This window comes from Bombyx mandarina, chromosome 21 (assembly GCF_030267445.1).
Source record: "Bombyx mandarina strain Sakado chromosome 21, ASM3026744v2".
Lineage (NCBI taxonomy): Eukaryota > Metazoa > Arthropoda > Insecta > Lepidoptera > Bombycidae > Bombyx > Bombyx mandarina.
The window spans coordinates 6,638,276-6,653,908 of record NC_143227.1 but is presented as its reverse complement, the minus strand read 5'-3'; the positions used below and the strand labels follow the sequence as shown (position 1 = coordinate 6,653,908).

Here is a 15,633-nt window from a genome sequence, read left to right as displayed (position 1 = left end):
TATTAGGTTTTCTTTTATTGCTTAGATGGGTGGACGAGCTCACAGCCCACCTGGTGTTAAGTGGTTACTGGAGCCCATAGACATCCACAACGTAAATGCGCCACCCACCTTGAGATATAAGTTCTAAGGTCTCAAGTATAGTTACAACGACTGCCCCACCCCTCAAACCGAAACGCATTACTGCTTCACGGCAGAAATAGGCAGGGTGGTGGTACCCACCCGCGCGGACTCACAAGAGGTCCTACCACCAGTAATTACGCAAATTATAATTTTGCGGGTTCAATTTTAGGTATACGAAAAAGCAATTAACAATCTAAGTAAAACCGACTACAGAATAACAAGATCGTAACTCAACTGTTTAATAAGGCCGGACCACGCAGAACCCCAAAGTTCCTACAAGATTTAATAGTCAATAAATACTATTTATCTTATTAGTTGCGGTTTATCTGGTCTGCGAGATGCGGCCGTGCCAAAGCGTGGGCTTCGCGTATCGTGAATGTTGAAAGCGTTCGTGTTAAGTATTCACCGGTACCTAACAATACAACGATATTGGAGAAAATAGCTTATTTGAAATAGCATAATTTTTCTTTACATTTATAAAAGTTATTGAACTTGCCACGGAAGATTTTTGGAACGAAGTTCGTTATGGGACGATGAGGAGGGGTACCCTAACCGGTAAAAAACGTCCGTAACGTAAGATTTTTATTAGTAATGCACACAGTGTACGACTTAACTTTGTAATAGCGTACAAATAATAACATATTTTTTTTATCATTCATTGACCACGATCTCAGAGCGTTCGTGTGCGTAATACACTAACTCTTATGCAAACAACCGTGAATGAAGTGTACCACAATAAGTTCGCACGTTACCGAATGACCGTGGGTTGTTGCGAAACCTCCAGTTTTATTTTCTTTATACCTCGAATAGAACTTAAAATTAATATTTTTATAATAAGGAATTTCGCTCCTATCCGGTGTCCCACGACACCACACATCTTTTTTGAATTTTTATTTAGAAAAAAAAAAAAGAAAAATGTTTTAAGGGTACCTATCCTATAGTCGTTGTTTCGATAAAATTCGAGACTTAGAAATAATGTATTGTGTCATTAAATTCAGACGACAGTATGTTGCGGTAACTTCGGTAATTTAACAAAAGGCGGGTTAATAGCTGATCTTCCCACTTCGACTAATGATAAAGTGCGCACACGCGAAATGCACAAACGGGGTTTAAAAGACGATTAAATCCTCGTAGATATAATATATCGAGGAGCTATTTAGTTGAAGCGACATTTTAGCAACTTTACAGGAGAGCCATTTAAAGTTTAAAATTTTGAAAAAAATATAATAACAAAATATCTTCTTTTTTTTTATTGCTTAGATGGGTGGACGAGCTCACAGCCCACCTGGTGTTAAGTGGTTACTGGAACCCCTAGACATCCACAACGTAAATGCGCCACCCACCTTGAGAATAAGTTCTACTAACTATACTAATGTAACTATACTTGAGACCGTAGATCTTGTATCTCGGATACAAGATAATAAAAAAAAAAGGTCTCAAGTATAGTTCTTCAGCCCTTTCAATGAAGTAATCTTAATAGAAGTTCAATTAAAAACATCGAACTGTTGATGCTAATATCAAATAAAAGGCACATTTCATTACAAAGATAAATGTCGCGTATTAAGCGAAATTTTGCTTAAACCCAATAACTAGCCTTTCACCCTTCCATATACCTAATTATGACCTGATTTAATTTATATTTGAAGTGTTCTCCTTCGTGAAAATGCACCAATAATGTATGTAATATATTTTGGGTTATCCATGTTACGCTTTCGTGGCCTACGCAGTAATTTGCACACTATTATGGTACCGTTACTAATACGTTTATAGCTAAACAGGGACAACATGCACTTGTATGCATCGTCAAGTGCTTTTAGAAAGCGTTCATCTGAATACTATTTTGTGGCAGTAAAACACATTGTAAAATAGATGAGGTTTTTGTTGGATGAGTATTGTTATAGGCACTGTCATTTTAATAAACTAGTTTCTCTGAAAAAAAAATGAAAAAACTCATACATATGCATAATGAGTATAAAAATGGTGACGAGAATAAAAATAGTGACGGTAGCCATCGTAAGACACAAGATATTTGACCGATGCCTCAATCTCGCTAACAACATTTTCCGGATAAGCTTGCATATACACAAAAACATTGAACTGTCGGCCTTCCCAGCAAATTCAACCACTCTTTGCGAGAGAACTTTTCTTTGTCGTCGTCCAAAAAACTTACAACTTTTTGTACAGAATTCTCATTGGTTACTTAAATTTTGTTCTTTAGAGACCTATTAAAACAAACTAGTCTAGTAAAAAACATGTTTGAGAAAAAATACATAAATATAACCTGTGAGTATTAAAATTAATTTCCTTTAGTTAATTGATTATAATTTCGTAAATAATACATTGTTCCGCTGAATGAAATCGTTGTTAGCAAAAAGCCGTGTACCGTTAAAAATCTGTATTGATTTTAAACCTTTATCGTTGTTCATTTATTTGTAGTGTTTCAATAAAGGTAGGAGTTTACTTATTATTATAGTAAAACATTCTTTTTATAATAAAGGTAACCGACTTCAATACAATAACAAGAGAATTTCGTTAATCCAAAATGCCTTATTATGGATAACTCAAACAGTACAAGTGCGATTTTAATAAAATGGAACCACGTGAGAAGAACCAGCTTTCATATAATAATAATAATAAAAATCGGTTCACCTAGAAAAAGGTTCTCAGATAAGGCGTATACGAAAGTACATCCGAATTGATTACTTTCACTCTTTTTTGAAGTCGGTCAAAAACAATAATCTCTTTGAGAATATTATTTCATAATGTTTATCATACCTGTACCTAAACTTCACACGTTCCCACAAAGATTACCTCTCTCGTATCTGTGCTTAGATGAAGACAAACAAAGAATGAAAGTCGTGACTGAAAATTTCTATGTCAGATTTATCTCATTTTAGAAATAACGTCTCCGGCGGAGTCCTCGCGTGACTTCAGTTTCGTTATACGCCGAGACAGGTTGGCTTTTGTATATATATTTTAAGTCTGTCTATTTGTTAGACGTGTAGACGCTATTCGTTTTATTTTGAGGTTGTTTTTCGTATATTGTATCCCGAACAAACCTATACTTTTTATCTTGGCCGAGTCCAGTTGAAACTTAAACATGCCACATTTAATGTCCGCTCTAGACGAACGAACGACTAAACTCAATTTTATATTTATTTATTATAGCTGAGTGAAGAAGTATACGGCCCGCCTAGTTTAATGTGGTTACTGGAGCCCATAGACATCTACAACGTAGATACTTGCTCATGGACTTCAACAATTCTAGAGGGTCAGAGCCAAGCCCCTGCCTACCGTTTAATACTCTCCACAAGCCTCATTTGAAGAAGGACATGTCATAGCGCTCGGGAAGCATGTGGAGGGGAGCTCATTCCAAAGCTGGACGGTACGTGGCAAAAAATATATCTGGAAACGCACTGTGGATGACTGCAGTGGCTCCACGTACTATGGATTAACTATACTCCGGTGGCGGGCGGTGCGACGGTGCACTAACAATGTTATCGTAAAGTTCGTTTTTATTTACATAGTACATTATTAATTAATTTATACATTACCTTAAATAAGCTTAAACGCATTTTTTTAAATAAGGCTTAGGTTTCAAAAGATTTTTATAGCCATATACATATCTTAAAATAAGACTAAAATAATATTTACCAGTTAGCGCACCACTCGAAGCGCCATTACCGCGATTTGGTTTGCAATGCGTAGCTTCTAGCTTCCTTCAACGTCAGTTATCTCCTCTGCGTTGTAGCCTAGCTAGTTGAGCGAAACTAATTATTATGGTAAGACACGCCGAGTCTTGTACCGGTCTGTTTACAAGTGTTACCGATGTAACTTGAATATGCAGTTATTACGGAGAGGAATCGAGATGTACATGGACAGATTGGTACGAAGATTACATGTCCCGCTAAGTCAAGGCTGACTACGTTAAGATTAATCAACAACTAAAAAAAGTTGTGAAATTGCAAGATAATATAGTAACATATTTTATGTGTATAGGGAAAACCGAAATAAGTTTTGCAGAAATGAATTTTCGATCATACGTTTATTAGATATTCTATCTTACCCTTAAAATTGAAACGTATGATTGCCAGTTTATTGCCTCCATTTTGTCTAAAATAAAATAGTCTTCATAACCTTCGATTGGACCTACCGTGGGAGATATAATTGTTAAATTATTGTACATATAATCAAAAACAGCGTATACCATGAACGAATGGCCCCGAAATCAAAGTATAACTATGTGCAAATATAATATTATGCTCACATTTCGCTATGATTATAGCTGATAGTATGAAAATTTGCGGGTGAACTTTTCAAAAATATTTTTTTTCAACATTTTTCTTATTGCTTAGGTGGGTGGACGAGTTCACAGCCCACGGGGTGTTAAGTGGAGCCCATAGACATCTACAACGTAAATGCGCCACCCACCTTGGGATATAAGTTCTGTCTCAAGAATAGTTACAACGGCTGCCCCACCCTTTAAAGCGAAACGCATTACTGCTTTACTAGCAGCACTTCACTGCTGCAGGGTGGTGGTACCTATCCGTGCGAGTCCGCACAAGAGGTCCTACCACCAGTATTAGTAAATATCCTTAGATACTAAGCTAGTTCAAATAGGTACACGTCAAAAAACAAATCAGCCAAATCGATCGAAATGTTTCAAATGGAAATTGAATTTTATTTGCAAAGTCGAATGTTTTTGGAACTACACGCAATTAACATAGTATTTAAATAGAATAGATGACAATTTCGCGTTGATTTCGTAAGTTGATTGGGGCAGCTTCTCCGAATCTACAGCACAGAGTTGGAAGACTCCTTATCTATATCACGACATATAAACTTGCTAAATAGACAAGTATTTATGTGTAGTGCAGTAATGCCAATATTATGCGGTTTCATTTAAACCCTAGGGCAGTCCGATACGAAGCTGGTACAGTTAAGATAGTTTAATGGTAGGGTTTTTGGATTGTACCTACTTTGATTGATAACTTGATTACTGAATTGCTGATTTAAATTGCACCCACCAGGTATAAACTATACTGTTACACAGAAGTTTACTTTGAAATTGTTGCATGTGAATGTTGTTTTTATTATTTTGTTCGTTTTGTTTGTTTTTCACTGGCGGTAGGATCTCTTGTGAGTCTGTGAAGCAGTAATGCGTTTCGGTTTGAAGGGTGGGGCAGCCGTTGTAACTACACTGAGACCTTAGAACTTATATCTCAAGGTGGGTGACGCATTTACGTTGTAGATGTCTATGGGCTCCAGTAACCACTTAACACCAGGTGGGCTGTGAGCTCGTCCACCCATCTAGGCAATAAAAAAAATCATTAAATGTAAAAACTCAAAAATCTTAAAAATGGTACTTAATGCCTTCATCCACTCATGTCTTTAATTATAAATGCGAAATTAAAAAGTTAATGTCATTTTCTTTATATTTATTAGTTGTATTACGATTGCGTAAAGTTCCTTATTTTGATGTCAAAGCTTAATATTACGCGACTTCTTCATTTACGTGCAGCACTTCGTTATAAAGGCAACGAAGTATTGTTTAAATTATTATATGTCTATGAAAACGTTAGATAACTCAAATAAATAATATTTTTATTGAAAAACAATAATTAAGCGTCACTTAAATAGAATATAATTTAAAAAGAAGATAACGACTAGTTGATTTGTTTAATTAATTCAGGCAAATCAACACGGTTTTAACGATCATCCTAACTTTGTGGAACATAAGTAATATGTATGGAAACTGGCTATATTATTTATACAGGAATAAAGCAAACGTAATGAGCTTTTTGTGCTATCAGCTTATTTATAAAATAAGACTTTTTCGCATCATTATGTACGCTTCCCACATGCGATTATTAGATTTTTTGCAACACACTCATAACTATATCGTTTTGCATCGTATACATTGAACGTTAACATGCAAATACATTTAGACTAGTCGGAAGTTATTACGCGTTGGTTATGTAAGGTAATTTACGTATTTAAAGTTCGCGGCCAACGATGTTCTATTGAAGCGTTTGATATTTTATACCGATTTCTGATTTGAATTTGATTCGATCACTGACAAACTTCTAGGGTGAGGCAGCCGTTGTAACTATACTTGAGATTTTAGAACTTATATCTCAAGGTGGGTGGCGCATTTACGCTGTGGATGTCTATGGGATCCAGTAACCACTTAACACCAAGTGGGCTGTGAGCTCGTCTACCCATCTAAGCAATAAAAAAAACACGATCTTCCGCTAGGCGAATCTGGTGATATCCTGAAAGTTTCAACGAAATCGGTTTAGCCGTTTCGGAGTCTATATGTAACATAACACGCATCGACTTTTAAATATATTTAAATAAGACGTATTTATAAAAAAATAGGTTTATGCCGAAAGGCGGTCGAAAAAAAAAATTTTTTTTGACGATACCACTAATTATTTTCTTGGAAATAAGATCGCATATGAAAATCATTGGTAACATTTTATTTATGTTTTGTAAACAGAACGAATCGTGAATTTTTTCGGTACCGATAAATTGGAATATCGCAAAAGAAAAAAATATGTTGCATTATATACTTACTTAAACAGAATATGTCTTTTAAGGTTTGCTAATTTTAACTAACATAGTAAGCATTTGCTGTTCTGCTAAAAAAATTGAGCGCTCCATGAAATATGAAAATAAAAAAGGGTGCGTGTACTTATGTACGCTCGAAAGAAGTTATACTTTATTTTTATTAAATTTATTTATTTATTTTTAATTAAAATTTTAATCAATTTGAAAAAAAAATCGATAAAAAATCGATTAAACAATATCCTCAAACACGCATATTGGACATCCCTTTTCTTAACATCGTATAAATTCGGTAATTCTCGGTACGGTTCGGAAAGTTCACCTGCGGCTATATTCAGACTCGCCAAGTTACGTCGGTCGTATTGTAATGAGCGATTTAGTGGGCAACTTCATTCTGTTGATTTTGTGTCACGGTGCGCGCGCATCGTAAAATTTCACTCTCATCAATTTTTCATAACGCGCCTAAAGAAGTATAACTTCAATAAATAATGTACAGTTATTTGCATAGAAAATATTTGGCTGAATGTAACGAATTCAATTATTACGCGTGAAAATTGTAAAGTCGCTACGCTGTCCGAATTCTTGTTGGAATCCGTTGTAAACGTTTGAAACGGGACGCCTGGGATCATTTTAATATACCGCAACTAATTTTCTGAATTAATGGCTTTTATCAATAAAATTCTGGGTAATTATTTCGCTTTGTGCCAAAATCTCTTAAAAAGTAGGTATCAAGACCAATGAATGGGCTTATTCTTTGTTATTTTGATGCAGATGTCATAGTAAAAATCGTTGTAGGGGCATTCGAGTTGAATATCATAGTAAATGTGGTTATATGTACAATTAAATGAAGTCTTCGTGGCCTAAATGATAAGACGCTTGGTGTTACTCCTTTTAAGCGACGGGACTATGCCGGTGTTCAAATCGAGCAAATTTTTTTTTCTTCTAAAATTTTTAATGGAATTGCTTACTCACAGGAGTCCACGAAAGACTGACTCACTTTGAAAAAATTACATAGTGTCCTAAAACACAAACCAGGAAATTTTATAAAATTGCGTTATTAGTGACCCCCCTCCTAGGCCACGGCTAGTTATCGTCTGTCTATCGGCCCCGATAACTAATTAACACTAGATGGGCCGATCACTCATTTACTAGTCTAAGCAACAAATGGTAATCGTACCCACTTTTTTTTTTAATCAATTTACAGAACTTTGCAGACGATTACTTTCATGTCGCACGACACTCCGCTTACTGATCATAGACTATTTAAACAAAAATCTTATAAATTATATAGCTAATCGCATTAAATTCTTATCACGACTAAAGTCTGGGAGTTTGAAATTTTAAATATTATCCATTCTATTCAATGTCACGTTAACAGTTTTCGAAATACGAACGAGTAAGAAAATATATAAATGAGTTATTTTGGTCTAGTTAAATCAGCATAATAATATCTAAGTAAGTGGTTTGAGGAAAGCAATGACATGTTAATGATTCAAGACCAGATAAATAAAATTCCTGAAACCGCTAAGATAATTTCGATCGTTCAACTTGAACGTGACATCCGGAACAACGTTACGAAAAATAAAAAAGTTTATCCGAGGACTTAGCCTTACTTCGTTGGCCTGACTCATCTCTGCCGCAGCACTTATCGTAGTTAAAATCAATACGGTATCGACTTTCAAAAACACCAGCATCTTTGCGTCTAATGACATCACCCGAAATGACTTTACATCCGAATCGCCAACCTTCAAGGCTTGTTTCGTTGACGCCATAATATCGTTAATTACCTAAAAAGCAAATTGAAGTGAAAGCATCGGTCGAGCAGTGAGATTAAGAAACAATCGAACTCGAAAAGAACTAATCAGAACCGCGGTTGGTTTTACAGAACGAAGTGAAAGTTTGTTATTATACCTACCATATTATAAGAACAAAAATTTATTCAATCGAATTACAACAAAAATTATGTCTATTGTCGAGTTAGTCGTGAAGGTCAATAAGGAGCATAGAAAGGCTTTAAATATTATCTCTCGCACGTGCGCACATAAACAATGATGGTTTCAGTGTTTTCTTAAATCCGACCGAGCGATGAGAGTTAGTTCCCAGCAGTGAAATGCTAGTTTTGGCAATAGCTTTAACTTTATGTCAATTTCAAGTAAAAGGTAGGGAAAGTACACGTGAGAAAAAATAAACAAAGACATCAAAAGGAAACAAAGGGATAAGGTAGTTAAAAACAAAATATGGCCATAAACTAACATTAAATCTTAATATTATTATTGATTATGAAAAAAGATAATACATTATAATACAATAAAGGATAAAGCAAAGAGCAGGAGATTTCAGTCGGAAACGGAGCATGTAGTAATTGTAAGAAATTGAGAAAGGTCATATTGGGAACAAGAATATATGGTCGAGGTCACCAATATCTTCTCCACACTCACAAATAAAACAATACGAAGCCTTGCTAAATGTGAGGTGAAAATCTAGTTTACAATTTATTAAATTAATATTATAATTAATATATTTATATTAGACTGGGGGCCCAAATGTTGTTGTTCGAAACTTGTATACATGTAAATTTATCTTGAAAGTCTCGTTAGCACGATTCAGGCATCTGCCTAATATCTTCTCTTTTATGATAGCTACCGCCACAATAATGTAGTTACTTAACTTTTGCAAATTGTTTTTCTAAACATCTGCGTATGTAGATTTAATTGCAGATATTTTTCGACAGTACACAAAGGTAACTAAAGCTAATACTATCACCGCTATTCTCAAAATGTTCAGAGCTACAAAAAAGAAAAACAATCATTGCGAATACTATGACAGAAGTACAAAGGAGTCTTTGTAAGTTCCAATCAAAATACAGGTTAGTAGAGCGATGAATGCATTGATCGAAGAGCGACAGATACATCTTAAAATTTAATCTCACAGCAGGTGAACAATTACAAATGTTGACAGTGTAAGCTAACAAGATATTATAGGCGCAATGAACGTTTTTTAAAATATTGAGACAGCAAGTCTTAGTCGTCTTGTATTATTCATTCCATAATTGAATGCAATAGAAAATGTCAAAAGCCTAGTAACAGAATTAATTGTGATTTCAATGTTAATCGAAGTGCAAATAGGTGGTAGGACCTCTAGGTGAGTCCGCGCGGGTAGGTACCACCGCTCTGCCTATTTCTACCGTGAAGCAGTAATGCGTTTCGGGCTGAAGGGTAGGGCAGCCGTTGTAACTACGTATACTGAAATCTTAGAACTTATATCTCAAGGGGGGTGCCGCATTAACGTTGTAGATGTCTATGGGCTCCAGTAACCACTTAACACCAGGTGGGCTGTGAGCTCGTCCACACATCTAAGCAATAAAAAAAAATAGAAACAAATTATTTATGTGCATGAAGAATCTTTAAGTTAAAATGTGTAATACTAAGAATATAACATTTAAAAGAATAATCACAGCATTTATCAACTCAATAATAATGCGTTTTTTTTTTTTTTCGTTTCCCAAAAAAATACAACGACCACCATCTTTTGATGCACAAATGGCAATGGATAATCGTCATTTAACAGGTTTATTAACCTGATCAGCTACAAACGTGACTTTGTAATCGGCAAATCGCAAGGTGCATGACCGTGAAAAATTATACGAGATCCGAAACAATCGGGCACGGACTTCTTTCATATGACAGATGACAAATTTCTGATACATTACAGACGCAGTCTAATAAAATTAAATTTTAATCTTTATACCACTTTTCACGAAAATTGCGCGGACGGAGGAGTATGAAATTTCCCACACTTCTAGAGAATATAGAGAAGTAGTGCAGAATGTATTTTTTTTTAATTATGCATAAAAAATACATTAAATCAATAAATAAATAAAACATTACACACACTACCATGTATTTGACATACACATGCTGGTGGTAGGACCTCTTGTGAGTACGCACAGGTAGATACCACCACCCTGCCTGTTTCTGCCGTGAAGCAGTAATGCGTTTCGGTTTGAAGGATGGGGCAGCTGTTGTAACTATACTGAGACCTTAGAACTTATATCTCAAGGTGGGTGGCGAATTTACGTAGTGGATGTCTATGGACTCCAATAACCACTTAACACCATGTGGGCTGTGAGCTCGTCCACCCATCTAGGCAATAAAAAAAAAAAGAATAGGTATTTAGGCCGAATGACCGAAATAGAGACTAGGTATAAACGGAATTGTATCTATGGACTTCACACTGACACACAATGACACATTTTTTGTTCAGTTTTATAATTACTGATAGCTCACTCATGTTGTATACGGAACACGCTAGTTCTATGATTATTTTATACACGGTTAATGTGTACGCTGACTGACTTGAAGTAGCACTCACTCGGAGAATCATTATAATTATTATAGTTAATAGCTTTTAATTTCTAACAACTTTTTTAAAGCTTACCCGAGGAGCTTTTTATAACATATATTAGATAATTACACTTTTATAGTTTTCTAATATTACTGTTTACTTGATGCGGTCAAGTTGAGAGAAATTTGAATTAAAAAAACAAACAAAAAAACAGACTTTAAAGCGTCTTAAATTTGTAAGTTGTGGTAGCATCATTGTAAAGTTGATTTCTTGATAATTAACCAACGCCTTTATTGATTTCAGACGGTGCCTTTACCAGCAGGATCGACTTCGGTGTTGGCTAAGCCAACAAAGTATCACTATTATCCTCACAATCAACATATCTATTTGCTACCAGAATGCGCTATTCAACAGGTAAGTCACTCTTGTTTAATCACGAAAATATAACGTACCTAAAGATTGTTGACAGTTTTTAATGTCTGAGAAGCAGAAATACGTTATGTCTGTCACCTAAATGATATAATCAGGCAATAAAGTTGTTTCATTAGAAATAATTTAACAATTTTCTCAGTAACGGTGTAAGTTAAAAGGCTATTAACCGTAACGCAGGTATGCAACGCTGTATACGTGAGATTGAATTACACGCAGCCGCTCTGTGCGTGCCCGGCCCGTTACCGTGATCCGTGCTCGGCCAGTCTCAACGCTGACGATCTGCATACAACTCGGCTCGTTACCGATTCCAAAAAGAAGGTAAGAATTTTAATGAATACACATCGCTGTTTTATTACGCAATCCTATGCGGTTATGTTTGTGTTGGAAAGAAATAGACTATAGGTCTTGAGAGGCTGTTTTAGCTTCATCCCAACGTGTAGATGAGCTCGCGGGGCTTAAGCCGGAAGTGTTGCCAACATTGGCCCTAGCAAGAGCAGTGCTTTATGCACTATGCACATTAACATATATATCATGTAAGTTGGTTAAATTGCTTATTGTATCAGTCACATACACATTTGAAACTCATTTGCTCAAATGATTTTCGATATGAATTAATATATATTTTATCTACACCACGCCTATTTACAGGACATCCGCATTGGATCGTGATTCAATGCGATTTTCGATGCTGCGAGATCGTGAATGATTTAATTTTGATTTACACGGGAATATCCTGTTGAAGTTATTGCAAAATTTTCACATTAAATTCCTTTTTTTCTCTCTGCCTAATCACCAGTAGCCTCGTGGGGTTATTCCAACCACACAACATTTGGTAGGTGAGCTTAGGAGCTTAGACGTAGAGAAATTGCTAACACTAGGCTTAGCAAGAGTGGTGCATCGCTGAATCTACCACCGGATCGGAATCACGACCGACTGAGAAGATCCGGTGAGACACTCAATGGGTTAGGTTATACATCGAACTCTTAGACAAGTTTTTTTTTTATTGCTTAGATGAATGAACGCGCTCACAGCCCACCTGGTCTTAAGTGGTTACTGGAGCCCATAGACATTTACAACGTAAATGCGCCACCCACCTTGAGATATAAGTTCTAAGGTCTCAAGTTTAGTTACAACGGCTGCCCCACTCTTCAAACCGAAACGCATTACTGCTTCACGGCAGAAATAGGAATAGTTCAACCAGAACCGTGATTAAAACACCGCGAGTAGATCGGGAGGAAGCAAATTCCAGAAACAGGTTCAGTGGCGACCGTTGCTTGTAAATGTTGCGCTCTGATAGAATATTGTTTATTTACAGTTTGCTAATAAAGCAGTTACCCTCGTTAAGACCTGTGAAGCGGTCTCCGAGATAAGGGAATGCCGTGTCCCAAAGGACTGGTCGTTGATGGCGTTGCAGAACATTAGAACGGGAAAATCGCACTACCTGGTCATCTGTAGATGTCCTAACAACTACATACTAGGTAAAAAGTTCCCAAATTTATTTGGCAATATAACCATGACGTCATAAACAAAATATAGGATTTACATTTTACAAAGGTCGCTGAAATACGGATTCGATTGGATATTTTTCTTGGACTTTGTATTCTGGACTGCAAATTGTAGGTCAATTGCATAGAGCAAAGAGTCAAGAATTGATTTAGAACAATAACATAATATATTCGGTTATTAAAAAAAACTAAAACAGGAATATATTTATAATTCAGTTAGAAATGAGTAAATTAGAAACCTTTAGAAACTGTAAAATGAATCCATGTTGCGGTTTATGATATCATTGTCACAGAAGTTCGGCCGTGCGAGAAAGATAACGCGATGTGTCAATCTCGGCACAAGTTTTTCATCAAATTATAATAGTTATTAGAATTTGATTTAAAAAAAAAAACTTACAATTGCTAGTACATATTTGCATAAATATCTACTACATAGCTAAAAATACGATAGTCTATCGAAATAATATGTTAAGACTTGTAAATTTTAAGACAATAATTGTTTGGATAACGTAACTTTAAATTGAACTAAAATAAACTAAAGTACGATGTTTTTTGGCTAAATATAAGGCACCGTAGGAACTATTGTTGTCACCCGAGTTTTGTACAACACACATTGCGGACTTACAAGAGCAGAACAGATAAACGATACTTGGATTAGCAAATGGATATTTTTTTGGATATTTTTTAAGATTTTGAGAGAGATTTTGGTATAAGATGTATTTGCTTTCCCAATAATATGATCTTTGTTTCTCGCAGAAGGGCCCATTTCACACGAGCAACCAACGTACGCATCCGTTCCTGGTATCAGGGTTTACGGTATGATGTGTGTTCCTGTAACTACAACAGCCTACCATACCGGTATGTTTAATTTTATGTAATACTTTAAAGGCGTTGCATAAAGCTAATCATTCATGCATTCCGATTTAAAGACTAGGGTACCTGTTATTCGAACGTAATAAAAATAAATATCCTTGTTCACCTTCATTAAATGTGTCACAGAGCTCTCCTATTTGGCTACAAGTGCTTAAGCCTAACCAATTTTCTGTATGTGAAACGCCTGAGCCGATTTGATGCAGATATCATATCAGCCAATCGATTTGTGAGCACGCAATGCAACGTGTACTTTTGTCATTACAATAAATATCGTTTTTTTTTCCAGGATTATACAATCGCTACACTGGAGTACAAAGCAGCACGGTCGGTTATAAAGTGGACTATTCGCAGCCCAATTCGTATTTGAACAAGCCAATCTATAACAGATATCCCGCCAATCCGTATCCAGAAACTAATTTCTACAACAGAAGATCCCGAGTGGCCAGAATGAGAAGAGCAGCCACATACCCACCATTCCCTTGGTACAAAGTTTTAGAATTAGCGAGATCATTGCATTGGATTTAGATTAATTTAATTGTAATTTTAAAGAAGAATTTGTTGAGTTCATTGAGGCTTCGTTCAATAAACTTATTTTAGGGTTAGCTCTCTCGTACTTTCGGGTTTTAATTTTGTTTTGTTGATTAAAATCTGTTCGTGAAGAAAAAATACTTATACACCTATAACGAATCTAAAAGTTCTGTAATTAGCGCAATTTAATAAAAAAGTGTATTGATGACTAAAATCAAATCAATAATAAATTTAAATGTTTACGGCGGGATCAACCCTTTAGTAACTTAAATTTGGTATAAAACCTCTTTGAACTCAACGGATACCAGAAAAGTTTGGTTTGTTCCGAAATGAATATTCTGGAATGTAGATAATATGTATAACCGAGCTGCTTTATTATGTTTTCCCGCCTTAAATTAATTTTTAACGCGGCGAAAGGGAATCTATGCCTACGGAATACCTACTCAGTGTACAAGTGCATTTACTAGAGTGTAGTTAAGATTCGAATAACTTATATAATTTTAAGTAACTTTTTATCGGTGATAATCATTTTAGTGTATTATAAAAACTGAAATGTGTGTGATGTTCTCAATAACGAACGGATTTTTAAGCTCTTTTATTAATGAATAACTATGTCTCGATTGTGTTTCTTTTAAACAAGCTCAATTATTTAAATTTAGTTTTATTTTTGCCAGAAAATTAGAAATTACAATGTCTATAGTATTAAGTGTTTCGGCTTTTAAATTAGTATCGCCCACCATCACAGAAAAAAATAATTAAAAATGAGTTTTTGTTAATTATTTAAAATGATTCGGTATGTACTTCGAATATAGTATATTTTCAAATGAATTTATCGTTAAGTATTTTAAAAAAGACAATATTTATTGATCTATTTATGTTAAGCTAAGTTGTAAATAGTAGATTAATTGATTGCAGCATTTGTAATTACAATAATAAATTTCTAGGATTGTAGACTTTGTTTTCTTCGTCCCCTCAAAAAAAAGTATCACCAGCTGTAATTTCTAACAAACACTTACTTCTATATGTATAGATGGCATTATTATTTCGAGTGTATGACTGTTCTATTTCATTGTACGTATTATTATATTAGTTTAGACCTAAGCTTGAATTTAAGCTTATCAATGAAGATATACAAAATGGTTTATGATCTGGATATTTGGACCACTACATTGGAGTAACAGCTACCCTTCACTTTAGATTTGAATTTGGAATTATTTTGCAGCAGAAGTAGTAAGTGGTACATACCAGTGCAAGCCTAACA

At 35.2% G+C, this 15,633-nt stretch overlaps 2 protein-coding genes across 4 annotated transcripts in view; one reads left to right on the top strand and one right to left on the bottom strand.

Annotated features, from left to right (window-relative positions):
- The window catches only part of dsx-c73A (doublesex cognate 73A), a 66,147-nt gene extending 50,824 nt beyond the window's left edge, over positions 1-15,323 (top strand). Inside the window, exons 2-6 of one of the 2 annotated variants that reach the window (XM_028181904.2) lie at positions 11,338-11,448; positions 11,644-11,784; positions 12,782-12,944; positions 13,728-13,829; positions 14,131-15,323. In XM_028181904.2, coding sequence (XP_028037705.2) covers positions 11,338-11,448; positions 11,644-11,784; positions 12,782-12,944; positions 13,728-13,829; positions 14,131-14,369 — 756 coding nt within the window. In that variant the 3' untranslated portion in view covers positions 14,370-15,323. The remainder of the gene's footprint in view (positions 1-11,337; positions 11,449-11,643; positions 11,785-12,781; positions 12,945-13,727; positions 13,830-14,130) is intronic. The other variant, XM_028181905.2, reaches the window with a different exon arrangement.
- Positions 1-15,633, bottom strand: part of LOC114248619 (elongation factor-like GTPase 1) — a 170,234-nt gene that overhangs the window by 143,513 nt on the left and 11,088 nt on the right. The window lies entirely within an intron of this gene.